This window comes from Hylaeus volcanicus, chromosome 2 (assembly GCF_026283585.1).
Source record: "Hylaeus volcanicus isolate JK05 chromosome 2, UHH_iyHylVolc1.0_haploid, whole genome shotgun sequence".
Lineage (NCBI taxonomy): Eukaryota > Metazoa > Arthropoda > Insecta > Hymenoptera > Colletidae > Hylaeus > Hylaeus volcanicus.
This window is the reverse complement of record NC_071977.1, coordinates 15,731,878-15,746,604: the sequence shown is the minus strand read 5'-3', so window position 1 is coordinate 15,746,604 and position 14,727 is coordinate 15,731,878. Positions and strand designations below refer to the sequence as shown.

Below are 14,727 nucleotides of genomic sequence, written 5' to 3'. Positions count from 1 at the left end.
CACCTAGTGGATATCGCGGGAAAAAATCGTGTTGGACAGTGTAATCATTCTTTTAGAAAACACAAATGGTTATTTTAATTTTATAGGAATGAGTTATATCATTACAATTATACCCACCAAGTGTCCACTATAAGTTTCAGTCCTTGACTGAACTTTACAGTCCTCCCAAACATTTTCATTTGTGTTTATCCTAACACAAATGACCATTCTTCATTTTAAAGGTAAACACTAAAACGTTTAGAGTTCGGTAGGACTGGAGCGTCGGATATTTAATTAGTGAGTAATTTATATCAGCTCCCTTTCTCTTGGCGGTACACGTGAGTTGTGACGGAAAACACGTGAATGGTCTACTGGAACCAGTGACGGGTCTCACAAGTCCATGACCTCCTTTTAGAGTACGGACGTTTTATTAATCGCGTGAAATATTAAACAATTGAATCTACATTTATCGTTCAAATTACACGCGAACGTGCAAATAATTAATCCTTAATGCTACAATTTTATTTCACCTTTCACAAAAGAAATGAAAAGTGATCTTAACATCTATTGGAAGAGGTCTTCCAAAAGAGGCTTTAGAATTTTTTTTAATAACAGTACCCATCATCTTTCACGTTTAATATTAATCATTAGACTGGGGATCTTTATGCATTTATAATATGTCAAACAATGCAAAAGATATACAAAATATATGCAAAATGTATGCAAGGTATATGCTAAATATAAGTATAGGGAATGTATGTATGGATCTATAAAATAATTATATAATAACTACTTATTATTACTACATAATTATTTAATAACAATTTTTTATTGTTTTATCTATTATAATTTAAGTTACAATATCCAACAATAGTTTTTTCAATATTTTTGATTATAAATTGATGCCTCTTATCTGTTAAAATCAATTTATACGCCGAAAAAGGGCGTTCTACATCACATGATGTTATATGAGCATATTTAAATTTATTCCAATGATGTGCCAGAACCTCTCGTTGTTCTTGAACGTGTTTACCCTTTAAAATCTTGCTTATTTTGAGTAATATATTAGAGTGTACTTTCCGTTTTAATACTAATTCCATTTTATCTATAACTTTTTCTCCATAATCACCGGGTATAATTTTTAAATTTTCTGTAACTGTAGTTACCAAATCTATAGATTCTGTTAGAGGTAATCCTATTGTTTCCAATTTCGTAATAGCTACTGATTAAGTTGGAAAATGGAGATTAACTGCAGCGTGACTCTGTCTGTTTACACATCATAGTATCATCGACTTTGTATTGTCTCTTACTGTATGTCAATACAGTATTTACCAAATCGAAATTAGAACACGTTGTCGATCGTAGCTGATCAATCTTTTAGGCACATCTATCTTATTTATTCTGGTGGACCATTAAATAATCGGATATGCATTTATGAAAAAAATATGCACAATATGCTATATGCAAAATATGCAAAATAAAAAATATATTTTTGGAATCATCTAATCATGACATTTTCTGTCCAGGTTCCATTCGTCTACTTATTTTCTATAAAAATATGCATTTTCATAAAGATCCGTAGTCTATTAATCATGTATGTTTTATTATAAAATAAAAGCCTAAAGCCCCTTTTGGGAATCTTTTACTTTTCAGAAAAGAACAGATTGATGTGATAATGAATTATTGTTCCTTATTCTTTAAGAGGGGAGTTTGATCTAGCAGGTCTCAAAAATCGACTTTTTATCGCTAACAAATCTTCTTAATCACGTGGAAAATGTTTTTACAAAATTATAGCATCAAATTCAACCTTGAAATATACATACTTAGGAGTGGTACGTACCAAGTAGACAAAACTAGAGACGGACTAGCCCAATCAGTGGCGAAGCAGGCAGCGCTCTTGTATTGTATTTGTTAGAGATTCAAATGGAATTCTTAACACACTGGGTTTACGATGCGAACGTGACTTTACATTATTTTTGAGGATACCGAGTTTTTAACCACTTAGTGTAGTAAACGTAGTCTCTTGTAATAAAATAATTTTTGGAAAAAAAATATATCCGACTTCGAAAAACATTAAAACTGCGCTAAAAAGTATGAAATAATTCCTAGTTAAACTGCATTATACTCACCAGCTTTTGATGAACTTGGTTAAATTATTAAATACAGCATATTAAATACAATGCAACCTTTTCGGAGACGGCGCAAAATTTAAAATTACCTACATTCAAAACTACCAAACTTGGTTTAACTGTCTGTCGAAGGAACAAAAAATATCATGTTTAATTATTGCTATCATTATATCTGCGTTAGACAGCACATACATTAACACTATTCAATATCACCACAAATCTACTCAGACAGTATTTCCGTATAGATAGTATACACATTAATTGTATATAATACTCCCGCCCCCCCTCCCCGTCGACAAAAATACATCAAACCATCTCAAGTTACATCAAAGAATAGGAATTTTGCAATAACAATTGTTAGAAATATTAACACTTTATTTACCGGGAGCCTATTTATAGGTTTTTTAATTCCAGTATTTAGCTTTTCGAATTTATTTACTGTGTTGATGGTTGTCTACTTACAATGTTCAGTTTTTGGAAATAGACTTGGCTTTCAATGTACCTAGTAACAGTATGGAGGAATTATTGCGAGCCTAGATTGGTATATGCTACTGTAGAAGATTCTTTTTTGAATTTAAGGCTGTTTCTAAATAGCCCGGTAGATAAAGTGTTAAGAAACTTATACATTTTTCCAAATGGAAACATCATGAAATCAGCTTTCATTAAATGTGGAAGTTTCCATCTCGATCGGTTAATTCCTTGCCGAGTTACATCAAAGAATAAGAATTTTGCAATAACGACATTATAAACAATAATAAAATTCATAAATTTTTGCAAATGTGATCATCATGAAAACCTGCCGGGCAGGAAAATGTAAGGAGTTTCATCGATTCCATCGATTTTAGGCCGAACATACGTAAAATAATAGTTTAAAATAGTACTTTTTGCGATGCAAGTGGTAAAAAATAAACCGATGTCAAATTTTTTTTGTTACGAGACCAAGTGGCAGTGATGCTCTATCAGATGTAAAAAGTTTCAATCCGATTGATCCATTCGTCTCGGAGTAATAAGCAATACAACATTTTTCGGTTTTTTGCAAAAAAAATCGGATATAAAACGACAAATCGCAAAATGTCTTGATAATGGGAGCAACTGGGAAACATCCTCTATAAGATCCAAAAGGTTTCATCCCTATTGGTCAAGCTATCGATATAATCAGAGAGCAGACATAAAAAAAAAAATATACATGTCCAATTGAGTAACTTCTTTTTCGAAGTCGATTAAAAAGACATTTAAGTTCTTGCTTGACATCAATCGAAACTGTCTCATATGTATATAATGTGTAATGTGTATAATATATATACATATATTCAATTAAAATTTTTGATGTCAAATTTTCTTCTTTGAACGTACCTTTATATGTAAAGTTTCAGGAACAAAAATACATTAGATCTTAAAATGATATACGTTGGAAAAAACCGTTATTGGACCAGACTCCCCCCTTAAAGTATAATAGGAACAAATTATTTGCACGTTTACGTTCGACGGGGGGTAATTTCGCTGGAGAATGCAGGGGATCAATATTCCAACAATAATTTACGAATTTCTCTCCCCTCACGCTAGAATCCACGTGACCATTAAATGTAAGCACGTGAATAGCCTAGTGAGCTTCGGGAACGTTTGCGGAGTTCGTGACCAGTTTCTGTACACGGCAATTCTTTTACCCAGCGTCTCTCAAACTTGGGACCAAAGGACTTTAGGCTTGGTATGCTCATCTTCCTAAAATGCACTACTTCATACATATTGTATTCAGACACCTATTATTGCTTTCTTTAAGCATTAAGGTCATCGTAAACATACTTGAAACATTGCCTTACCATGTCACACTGGCTCATACTTTTAGTACATACACCACATTTTGATTTCCCTTTCTATGTTATCAAACTATGGTACGTATATTACGATGTATACAAAAAGTGTGAGCCAGTCTTACGATGTATGTGATGTATGTTTATAGTAGTGTGAACACTTGAATAAAGTGATAAGAAGCTCTTCTATGAAAAAGGTAAGTGCCTGAGCACACTTCCTATGAAATGGTGCAATGTGAGAAGATAAATAAGCAAACCTAAGACTGTAGTCTATGAAAAAAGGACTTTTAATGCATACTGGTGACAGTTTCACACGTTACCACACATTAGAAAAATAGAAGATAAAAAGCATGGATATCTTGACATAAATATGTCCTTTCAAATATTGCAATATATTAGATAGTCTCCAAATTACACTATTTAATATAATCCAATTCCTATTTACCCATTTGGCAATAAGTTCGAAAGCTTGAAAGATAAGAATTTAATGCTACTGTTATCACTTTATGTATACTGTTAACTACTTTATGTATATAGGAACCAATTAACTGTGTTGTTGGTTGTCTACTCACGTTTTTCAATTTAAGGAAACAGGTAAAGCTTTTGTTGTATAGTATGTAGAAATTAATGTTTGCTTAAATTAATATAATGTATGTATACTAATATAGAAAATCCTTTTTTGAGTTATAAATTGTTCCTAGACAAATTAAAGTGAAAAGTAAATAAAGTGTTAATGGTCCACCAAAAATTTGAAGGTCAGCAAACACAGAGTTTGAGAACACTGTTTCCACCAGACTCGCGTACCTCACGGTACACACTTCCCTTTAAAAGTACGCTGCACGCCATACCCAGCACGTGCACGTCCTAGTCGTCGAGTATCCGCAGTTGGGTTCCCGTGTACCCAATAATTGTTGGTTGCACAATTATTGCGTGCCTTTCCAATCGTCCTTTCGCTTTTTCTCTACACCTCCTTCGCGAAGGCCGTAGCGGCTTTCCGCGGTTTTAGCTGGACCCAGTACCCTCAGTGTACTTTTCACCTGAAGCGAACAGTCGCGCAAAGCCCGTCGAGGCTGTCTGAACAGTACTCGTTCTCGACGCTCTAAAGGTTCAGTTAAGGTTCGCGCTGTTAACCCTTAGCTAGGTTGGCTGAACATTGTAACATGGTTGTTCCAATGGGTTCTACTTAACTCCTAACTATGGTAAATAATTACTTGTGTGTGTTCTTCTTTTTGTATGAAAAAAAAGATTCCAAAGTTTTGGTCCACTAATTTGAAATCATCTTCAGAGTTATAGAAAGTAAATCTACAAACAAAAAATATACTTATTGAAACGTAAGGAAATAAATAAAGATGAGATGTTTATGAGTAAAGGGTGTTCAGCTGCTCAAGCCACCAAGGTCACCATATTCAACTAATTAAAATTATTCTACATGACACAATCAAACGAAATTGAAGAATTGCGTTTGAGGCCCTGTGTCCAAGTTATTAATTTTTGAGAAAACGCGTAAGAGGCGCACAAGGGAATGATTTATACTACTTTCCTCGTCGTGCGTCAGCTGATCTCAAGTGACGTCAGTGCATCGGGCAGTAGTATAAGTCAGTTACGTCAGACAAGAAGAAGCCCCGAAACGTAGTTTCTTAATTATTGATTTACGTCTTGTTTTGACATGTTGATCACCTCTTTAAGTTTCTTATACCTGTCGCTGAACACTCTGTGTATTGATTTGTAACTATTAAGCAAAACGTTATAATAAACACTGTATATTGCTAGATAAATATTACTAGTAAATATTTTATATCTGATAATGTATAGAGAATATTGATGTTTCATTTGCATTGCTAAGCAGTGTTATCTTTCGAATTGATGTAAATTAACTAACACTTCTTTCGCGGTCTATGAGCTACATATATTTGGCACATTACGAATCTTATCGGTGGTTGCTGGTCTCACTTTGAATGCAAAAACCGCAGGAGCTATTTTATATAATTATAGCCAGTGCCGATGATTAATATTGTTGTATCTTTGGTGTTAGATGCTGGCACTAATGGGTAACACAAAGCCTGCATTCTTGGAGATCGACAATGATAAGTTTAAGACCATCATGAAGATATCAAACGATGACTCTATCGAGCAGAAGAAGAATCATTCCGATGAGGATGAGGATTCGAAAACATTGCAACTCCTTCGAATTAAAGGATTTCCACGGTTATTACCCGAAGGTGCGAAATTCATTGCTAATTCCTCGCGTAATGTGATTCTGTTTTCATTTTCCGCTTCCAAATCTTCATCTGCAAGTGTTTGATTATTAAATTAACAAGATATTAAATACGAATAATCATAGAGTAGTAATACAAATATTTAAAAACCATTGCCAATAATCCTACAAAAAGACCAATGTGTCCAACATAAAATGTCTAGCATTCTTTTCTTGTCAACTATTGCTTTTTTTTTTACAATTTAAATAAAATATCTTCATTTATATATTTGTTGTTCAAAGACTTTGATTTAGCACTTATTACTACACAATTGCAGACAGTTTATTTTTTAAAGCAATTTCTTCCTTTAACTTCTGTCTCCATAAATTTAGTAATATTATCCCATTTACTCCAATAAGCAACCTAACAAAGACAGTTTCTGCAAAGTTTTCTCAGAACATCCTTACATAGGATTTGCGTTTAGGAATATGAAAATTCGGTGACTTACTGTTTAGCTAAAACATTAATTGATTAACAATTAAAATTACATAAGTAATCAAGGATCAAAATTCATGCACTAAAGGGTGTGAAACTGATGGATGTTGAAATCTTTACCAAAAACATTAAGTATTCGTTCTGTTTTAAAGATGAAGAATTACCCTATTTGTAATCGTGTTTCAGGGATTCAGGCATTGGTTAATTACTGTAGATACCTACGGGAGTTATCCTTGTCCTATTCTTTCCTCAGCGACGAATTACTATTAGCATTAAGTTCCGAGAAGGAGATGCAACTGGGAACCTTGCGATTGGAAGCGCATCCAGAGACGAAACCTTTCCCTCGAATCAGCGATACAGCTTGGTTTACATTCTCGAATCACTTGCCGAACATAAATTTAGTGCTGTGAGTACACTTTATTTAATACACGCGCCACGCTTTTTCATATATCCTACATATTTAATTCTCAATTATAATAGGATTCGTTAAAAGAAAATGAAAATGCACTTGTCACAACAATTAGGAAATCATACCTCTTAAAAATTGCAATTCATGTACGATATTACCGCGTACATATATCAGATATAACATAGATATACATTTTTATTTATAACGTGACTTTGCAGTTAGATATCTTTCAATTTCCTATTCAACGATAGATCCATGTGAGCACGCGATCTTCTAATTATTTTAAACGTTACTGAGATGGGAAAAAGTTCATTTGAATAATAGATGATTAATACAACTAAACGTATAATGATTTATGCATAATATTTGCTTGAAGGTTACTCATTAGTTCTAACATATAGAACACACTATAATTCAGATTTTTATTTTCATTTACCCAGTAAGAAATAAAAAATTATTTATCTTTTATTCATTAATTAAGATATTTACTTAGACAAGAATTTTTCTCATCTCTGGTGTATATGGAAACTACACGCGAATTAATTATTTTAGTCAGACTTTGTTTCTACACTTAAAAATAAACGAATCCTATAATTTAATTCATGGAAGTAACATAGTGATTTGTTTGTGCAACAAATTAGATTGTCTTATATGACGAACGAAGTTGATCAGAGCCCACTTTTCGCCCCATACGTTCCTATAACACATTTGTACTTTGGAGAAGCACCGTCGGAAGCAACTATGTTACGCATCAGCTGTCTGTGTCCTCGGTTGATCGAGCTAGTCGTTGCTGCTTATGGACCTGAGACACTCGACCGTGCACTCCTTTCTGTTGCTCAAGGTTGCCCACGCTTAAACGCCGTTGGATTAGGCGATTGCGAAATTACGTATGTATAACAATATAGTCAGTTCTTTCTTTTTTACAAAACAAATGCTAAACAGAGGATTGTATTAATGTCTAATCCAGAGAATCTATATGCTAACTACCATATTATTCGATACGAAACTGACTTATTCAGATAATATTGAAAACTGTCACTACATAGGAACTATGCTTAACTAATGATACGAAACTGACTTATTCAGATAATATTGAAAACTGTCACTACATAGGAACTATGCTTAACTAATACTAATATACTATTGCAAACATTTTTCAGTATATTTTATAACTTGAGAGTTATATGAGTATAAAATAAATGAATGGATATGGTATGACAGGTAGTTCCTCTTATCACACTTCTACACATACTCCTTTGACAGTATATAATTATAAACTTCATTCCTGAGATTGTCTTAGATTGACTCTAACAATCTTAGCTATCTAGGCACTCTGATGGTGGGTTGACGATCCTCTGATAGCAATGTATCACATTCAACGTTTAATTCATGAAATGCTAACAGTCTTTTGCTTGTATAATACCCAGATAGCACAGAATCCATTTCATGTCCAATTTACGTCCGAACCTCCAACGTCCTTAAGACGTCCATGGGACGTATGTACGTCCCAGGGACGCCCGCACTGACTTTCTATATTTAGAAAAATATACTTTTTTTTAAACATAACATAAATACATAACATCAATATGTAGAATAACATTTATTCAATATGTAGAACAGAATATCTTGTCCGAATATAAAATACACTATTTACAATATTATTATCCCAGATAGCACCGGACGTCCCATGGACGTACAGAGAATGTACAGAGAACGTTCTGGGAATGTCCAGCACCCGACGTCCCATGGACGTACATAAGACGTCCCTGTGCTATCTGGGTATACAGTCATTATTTAATATTCGCAACAGAATATATGTTTGCACACGTAAAACAAAATGTTTATTCAATATTAGGAATACAATCTTTTGTAGATATGAGATGTGATATGTACGTAATATTCGGAACTGTTCAGAACTACCTAGTAAATTAATTCTTCTAACTTCTCAAAAAAAAGTTCAAGTCATTTAGACCAATTTCAAAAGAAGGAATTGTGTTTTAAAAGGTGTCCGAATATTAATGTGAGTCACTATATAAGCCTAAAATATGAATCAGTTCATTAAAGGCGTTCATGGGTAAGTGAGGAAGCAAGTTGCGTTATAATCGGAAACTCATGAGTTCTCGAATCCCGCCGGAGGCGTAATTAAAAATTGAAAGACGTGTTCGTCGTTTTCATGGAATCCAGTCACAAGAAATAAATACAGTAAACTAAAATCTATCAACAAATGAAAGAAAATATAGAATTAAAATTTAATTTTTTTTTAAATCTCAATTTTCAAAATTTATTCAACATTGTCCAAATATTCAATACACACATCTTCTAAACATAAATTTCATAACGTTCATTTCGATCGTTCGGAAAACGTTCTGGGAATGTCCCAGGGACGACTTACGATTCAACTGGGACGTTCCACGGACGTTCACAGGACGTTCAGGGAACGTTTGGACGTCCATAGGACGTACCGAACGTCCATCACCGGACGTCCTATGGACGTACACAAGACCTCCCTTTGCTATCTGGGTACTGTTTAAATATTCCAGAATCTATCTGTAAAATATGCAAGTTAGGAAGAATCGTGATTAGTATTACTTGAAAAAAATGTAATTTTACTGAATGCTGATGATAATTTCTTTTTCTTGTTACGCTCAGTTGCTCAGGATTATTGGAATTTGTCACAGTGTGTGCGAAACGCTTGCGAATATTGTACGTTTGGGAAACGTCACTAATAGATGACTCCGACCTCGACGTAGCGAAGGTGTCGAAAAAAGTTTCATCGCTTCTTGGTCGTACGTGGGTACCTGAATATATTCCACTGTGCTGAAAGTTTGACTTTAACCAAGTCAATTTGTACGATGCGAAAGCCCCAATGGCCGACAATAGTTTGCGCACATACTAAAAATGTGCGTAAGTGATAATTAGACTTAACGGATAATACCTTTTCTATTTTCTACTATAAATTAATTATGTAAGTAATTATATAATTTTGAACTGTATAGCGTAGATATTGTATACCCGTTGTAGATTTCTCAGTATTCTTAGGACTAATATTTTTAAACACAGTCGGTGAATGAGAAATTTTTGAAGACATTGTATCAGGTGAAACTTTTCATATTCTTGATACGACCTATCGTTGGCAATAGATCAACAATTATTATTAAGAAATAAAAAAACACATACAAAAATGTAATTAAGTTTTGTTATAGTTTTTGTTGATTAGTACCTTTATGTCAATATACGCGTAACCCAGTAAGTACTTTGCGCATTGGACGCGACTCCAAGAAAAAGAATAAAAAAAGCCACGTATTGTAAAAATTGCTCGTGTCTGTTAATACCAAAAAATATAAACTTTATTAGATTATAATGATACCTTTTGCTTGTGGTGTATATAAAATAAAATAATACCACTACTTATTTATCAATCGTCGCTCATGGTAGATATGTATAATATACAATAATGATATAGTCTATAATGTTATTGTAATACAACAGACTATGTACATTATTTCTACATTATAACACAATAAATGATTGGGTATACTTAGTATTACGGTATCTAATAATGTTAACAATAAATGTTCTTATTACTTAAACGTTTCTTTAAATGTACGCGATTACTTCGTTTTTTACATCTTGCCGATACTATTCTAAAGATGCGAAGCGCTCAGTCTTATATCCCAGCCGATATATCCAATTTCTTATTTCTTTAAGGCCAATTAAAAACCTAACGGTTGAACAATTTCCGCTCCTTTTACAACAAACAATGATAATGTATCCAAAAATCTGTATCACCTCTCTACAAAGTTTACTGTTATAACACATAATGTAACGAACAAATGTTACACCCTTATGAACATGGTAATATTTCCTGTTGTTTGAAAAGAACAATAATTTAAACAAAAAAATTTTAATTATTTGGTATTTAACAACGACGTATACTTGTCATGTCATTAATTAGGAAATGCACTAATTATTCATTGGCATCTTTAAGCAACTGTAAATGTACAAAAGAATCTAAGTTAACACTTAAAAAGTAACAGAGCCCTTTGGACACATTTGACGCACTCATAAAAATGACTATCTCTCTATTAATATCAATATAATTATTTTAATGAGAAATATTGCAAAAATCTTAGGAACACGTAGAAAAATTATTTTAATGTAAATATATGGCTTTTGTTCTTAATTATCTGTGTTATCGATATGCATGTTACAAACACAGATATAAATTTTTCTATTAAATTAAAAGTTAGTTAAAAAGGGCTTAGAAGCACATAAAGCATTTCGACGAACGTAAAAATATAATGTAATCTGAAATTTTATTATCGTCCCTCTGTTAACAATCTCTTCCCTTACTCATTGCAGTGATTCCTTTAGTCTACTAAATGAGCAATACAGTTAAGTCTTGATCGATAATGGTGTTTGTATTTATAAATAATATAAGAGATAAAGAAAATTTCAACCGAATACAAATACAAAATGTAACTGTTTATTCAGTATGAACGTATCTTATAATCTTTATCTTTTATATGTATATACAAATTCTGTGCACAGATAATTTAGAATCTATAAAGATTTGTGTCAATTAATGATTAAATCATCGTCCATTAATCGAGAGTTAACTGTATATATTATATATCTTTCAAGTGTGATCTGTACAATGCATCTTGATGCTAAACCGTGGAGTACTATTTACATTAAAGATTTTCCTTAACAAGCTTCAACCAGATTCATATGCGTTGCAGGAAACTCAATTTAAAATATAAATAAACATAAATCAAGCTTAGCTTTATACAGATCACACTATACCAAGGTTTAAATCAAAGTTTAAACATAGTTCACAGCTGCATACAAAACATGTCTAAAGTATCATTGACTTTTAGCACCAGCTTAGGCATGTTCACCATTCTCTATAATCACTACTTTTGGCAAAGTAATATTAATGCTACCATTATGCAGGTTTACTATTAACAGACATAATAAAATAGGTCAGCGATTACCTTATACATCGTTAAAAAGGAGCAATCAAACAAACGGACGGGTCGGTTACTTATTCTACGCATAACTTAAGTGTTTGAATACACGAAAAATTGATGCAGCTTCAAGAAATGTAACGTTCTTTTGAGCATTGCGACTGCTAAATTTGCTCGAGGGGCTATTCATTTAGATGCCTTCAAAGTTTTAGCGTCTTATACCTCTTTTTAATTAAATGATTTTTAAAAAGTTTTACAATTTTGAAATTGTGAAAATCTTAAGCCCCAGGAACAAAATAGATAATATAATGATTATGATTGCCTTGGCGCACAATATAAGTTTAACAATAACAAGATTTTCATTACGACATTTCGTATTGAAAATAATAGTTTTTTTTTTATAATAGATTTCACTATTATATACGTACCTGTCTGTTACATATTAAGATATGCTCTTAAGGTAGGCTCTTCGTATTAACCAGTCATATCAATAAAAAATTCCAAGTACCTGAATTGATCCTGTAACAGAAACTTATTTTGTATATGTTTTACAAGTTTTAATTATAACTACTTATACATACCTAAATGAAACAATCAATCAGGCATATCAATAGAAATTATAGGTACAACAGGTTTTGTTAGGTCAATTTTTTTAATGTGTTTTTCACTTTTTTCTGAGACCATTGGTTCAGATGGTGGTTGGTCGTGATCACTTCTAGGTTGGTATGAAATATTACCATATTCTTGAAGAAGTGGACATAATCCTAATAGGAAGTGACAAAAGTCCTTCCTAATACCAAACCACCCTGAAATGAATAACAGTATCAAGTTAACAATGCTTAATATATGGTACTAGTACCAAATATTAATTTTATATAATATTAAATGATTATTACTTACATCTATTTCCACCCTTTGCATCAAAAGACATAAAAATAAGTGTTATATGAGATATTAAAAGCGGCATTGCTACCGTTGTATAATTTAGAGAAATATCTCCATCTAATTTATTGGCTAGTAACACCTAAAATCGGTAAAAATCTATTATTAGTGAAATTCATTAATTATCCTTGTATCTAATACAAGTTACAATCCTTACTTGGAAAACTATAATTGGAACCACAAGAAATGTGTATGCCAATGCCGAAGTTAAAGATGTTCTCCTTTGTCTGGCATTGATCTGTGGAGTTCTTAATAAAACAACAGCAAAAATTATGGCATATAGTACAGCAACTAGAGATAAACACAAAAGTGCCCAAAGAGGCACAAATACTACTTCCCAACTCCACGTTATAAAACCATCTAATCTTAATGCCAAGAAAATGAATTGCAATACATTAACTGCACAAAATAATTCAAGTTCAAATGACCGATCATGTTTCGCTGCCCAAATACATACCTAGAAATAAAAAAAACATTTATATTTTTCAAGAATTAATTGATATTCCTTTAAAATACATTTGAAATGTACTTACTGCTATCGACACTATAGAGATGAAGATAAGCGGTATGAATACAAGGATCCATAAATGTCTTTCAGATTCTAATTTATCGCATACTAACAATTCAAACATTAACAGGATCAAATGCAATGCCAAGGTGATTAACATTGCCTTATAATGTACATAGGCATCTCCTTCGAGTCTTGCATGCGGATGCCTCCACCAGACATAACTTCCAATAGTAGCACCCAAAATTACCATACTCTTCCAAAACCATATTGGAGTGAACACAGACCAATAACTCCATTCTATGAAGCCATCCAGTCGAAGAGCAAATAAGGATGTAAATATCATCAAACAGGAGTGCACGAGAAATTTGCTAAAAAATAAATTAGGTAACATTAACATGTAACTCTTAGATAAATTAGTATGAAATTTATTATTTTATATATAGTTTGATTTGTATTAAATTTTTTAATTGATTACCATTCAAAATACAGAATATTAATTATTTAATGGAAAGCAAGAACTGGAAAATTACAATGAAAAAAAGAACAAAGAACATGAAAGACTTACTTGAAGCTATTGTTTGAAAGGTTGTTAATTAAATAATGCAATCTTGAAAAAAAGATTATTTCACTGATTGTAGTTTATACTAAATGTTTGTTCAAACTAATTAAACTCTTTTGATAATTTACGAAGGTCAATAACCTCTCAACAATGACAAAATGTGCCGAACAAAGTGGCGAGCATTTGTTTAAAATAAGCATTCAACCTATTTAGAAGGTGCGACTCAAGCGAAAATTACACTATTGAAAGGGATTTTGATTCAATTATCGAAAGATTTCTGCGTTAATCAAATCAGGTTGCCGACATAAGGGAAATTGAACAATAGATAATCAAAAATCTCCGTATATACAAAATAACGCTCGTTGTTTATCGTTCCATTTTATTTTATACACTGCTCTAAATATAAGATTTCAATATTCTGTGGTAATTCATTGTTGACTTGTGACATAAATGGAAATCCGCTCGCAAGGTTTTTACCTTGGATTGAAGTCTTGGAAGAGTGTTTGCAAATTCATGATTATCAGAAACGTTTTGTAGGCCAACTACTCGACGTGAATCTTCGCGATGTTCGCCGCGTGTACACGCATCCCACTAAGAATCGTTTCATTGACCGCACAATTTTTCGCGGAAGCACACACTCGGTGGGCTCTGCATTTGCGTTTAATGGACAAAATAAATCCCACCGTCTTGCACGCGAAAATTCGAATTGCACTGAAATTAGCTGAAGGCC

General features: G+C 32.6%; 2 protein-coding genes across 13 annotated transcripts in view; one reads left to right on the top strand and one right to left on the bottom strand.

Moving 5' to 3' along the window:
* The window catches only part of LOC128884692 (F-box/LRR-repeat protein 3-like), a 25,582-nt gene extending 15,023 nt beyond the window's left edge, over nt 1-10,559 (top strand). For 6 of the 9 annotated variants that reach the window (XM_054138249.1, XM_054138248.1, XM_054138247.1 and 3 more), the window contains 4 exons: nt 5,949-6,135; nt 6,793-7,012; nt 7,657-7,902; nt 9,665-10,559. In XM_054138249.1, coding sequence (XP_053994224.1) covers nt 5,949-6,135; nt 6,793-7,012; nt 7,657-7,902; nt 9,665-9,836 — 825 coding nt within the window. In that variant the 3' untranslated portion in view covers nt 9,837-10,559. Of the gene's footprint in view, nt 1-3,671; nt 3,814-4,974; nt 5,116-5,948; nt 6,136-6,792; nt 7,013-7,656; nt 7,903-9,664 lie in introns of those variants that run through there. The other 3 variants (XM_054138246.1, XM_054138243.1, XM_054138252.1) reach the window with 3 other exon arrangements.
* LOC128884691 (transmembrane protein 185A) overlaps nt 1-14,727 on the bottom strand; it is a 26,328-nt gene extending 11,601 nt beyond the window's left edge. Inside the window, exons 1-7 of one of the 4 annotated variants that reach the window (XR_008459437.1) lie at nt 14,475-14,726; nt 13,461-13,806; nt 13,085-13,384; nt 12,886-13,009; nt 12,567-12,791; nt 12,414-12,504; nt 5,086-5,218 (exon numbers count right to left, since the gene is read on the bottom strand). Coding sequence is in view for 2 of the 4 variants with exons in the window: in XM_054138242.1 (XP_053994217.1) it covers nt 12,580-12,791; nt 12,886-13,009; nt 13,085-13,384; nt 13,461-13,806; nt 14,475-14,512 (1,020 nt within the window). In the remaining 2 variants the exon portion in view is untranslated. Of the gene's footprint in view, nt 1-5,085; nt 5,219-10,338; nt 12,517-12,566; nt 12,792-12,885; nt 13,010-13,084; nt 13,385-13,460; nt 13,807-14,474 lie in introns of those variants that run through there. The other 3 variants (XR_008459438.1, XM_054138242.1, XM_054138241.1) reach the window with 3 other exon arrangements.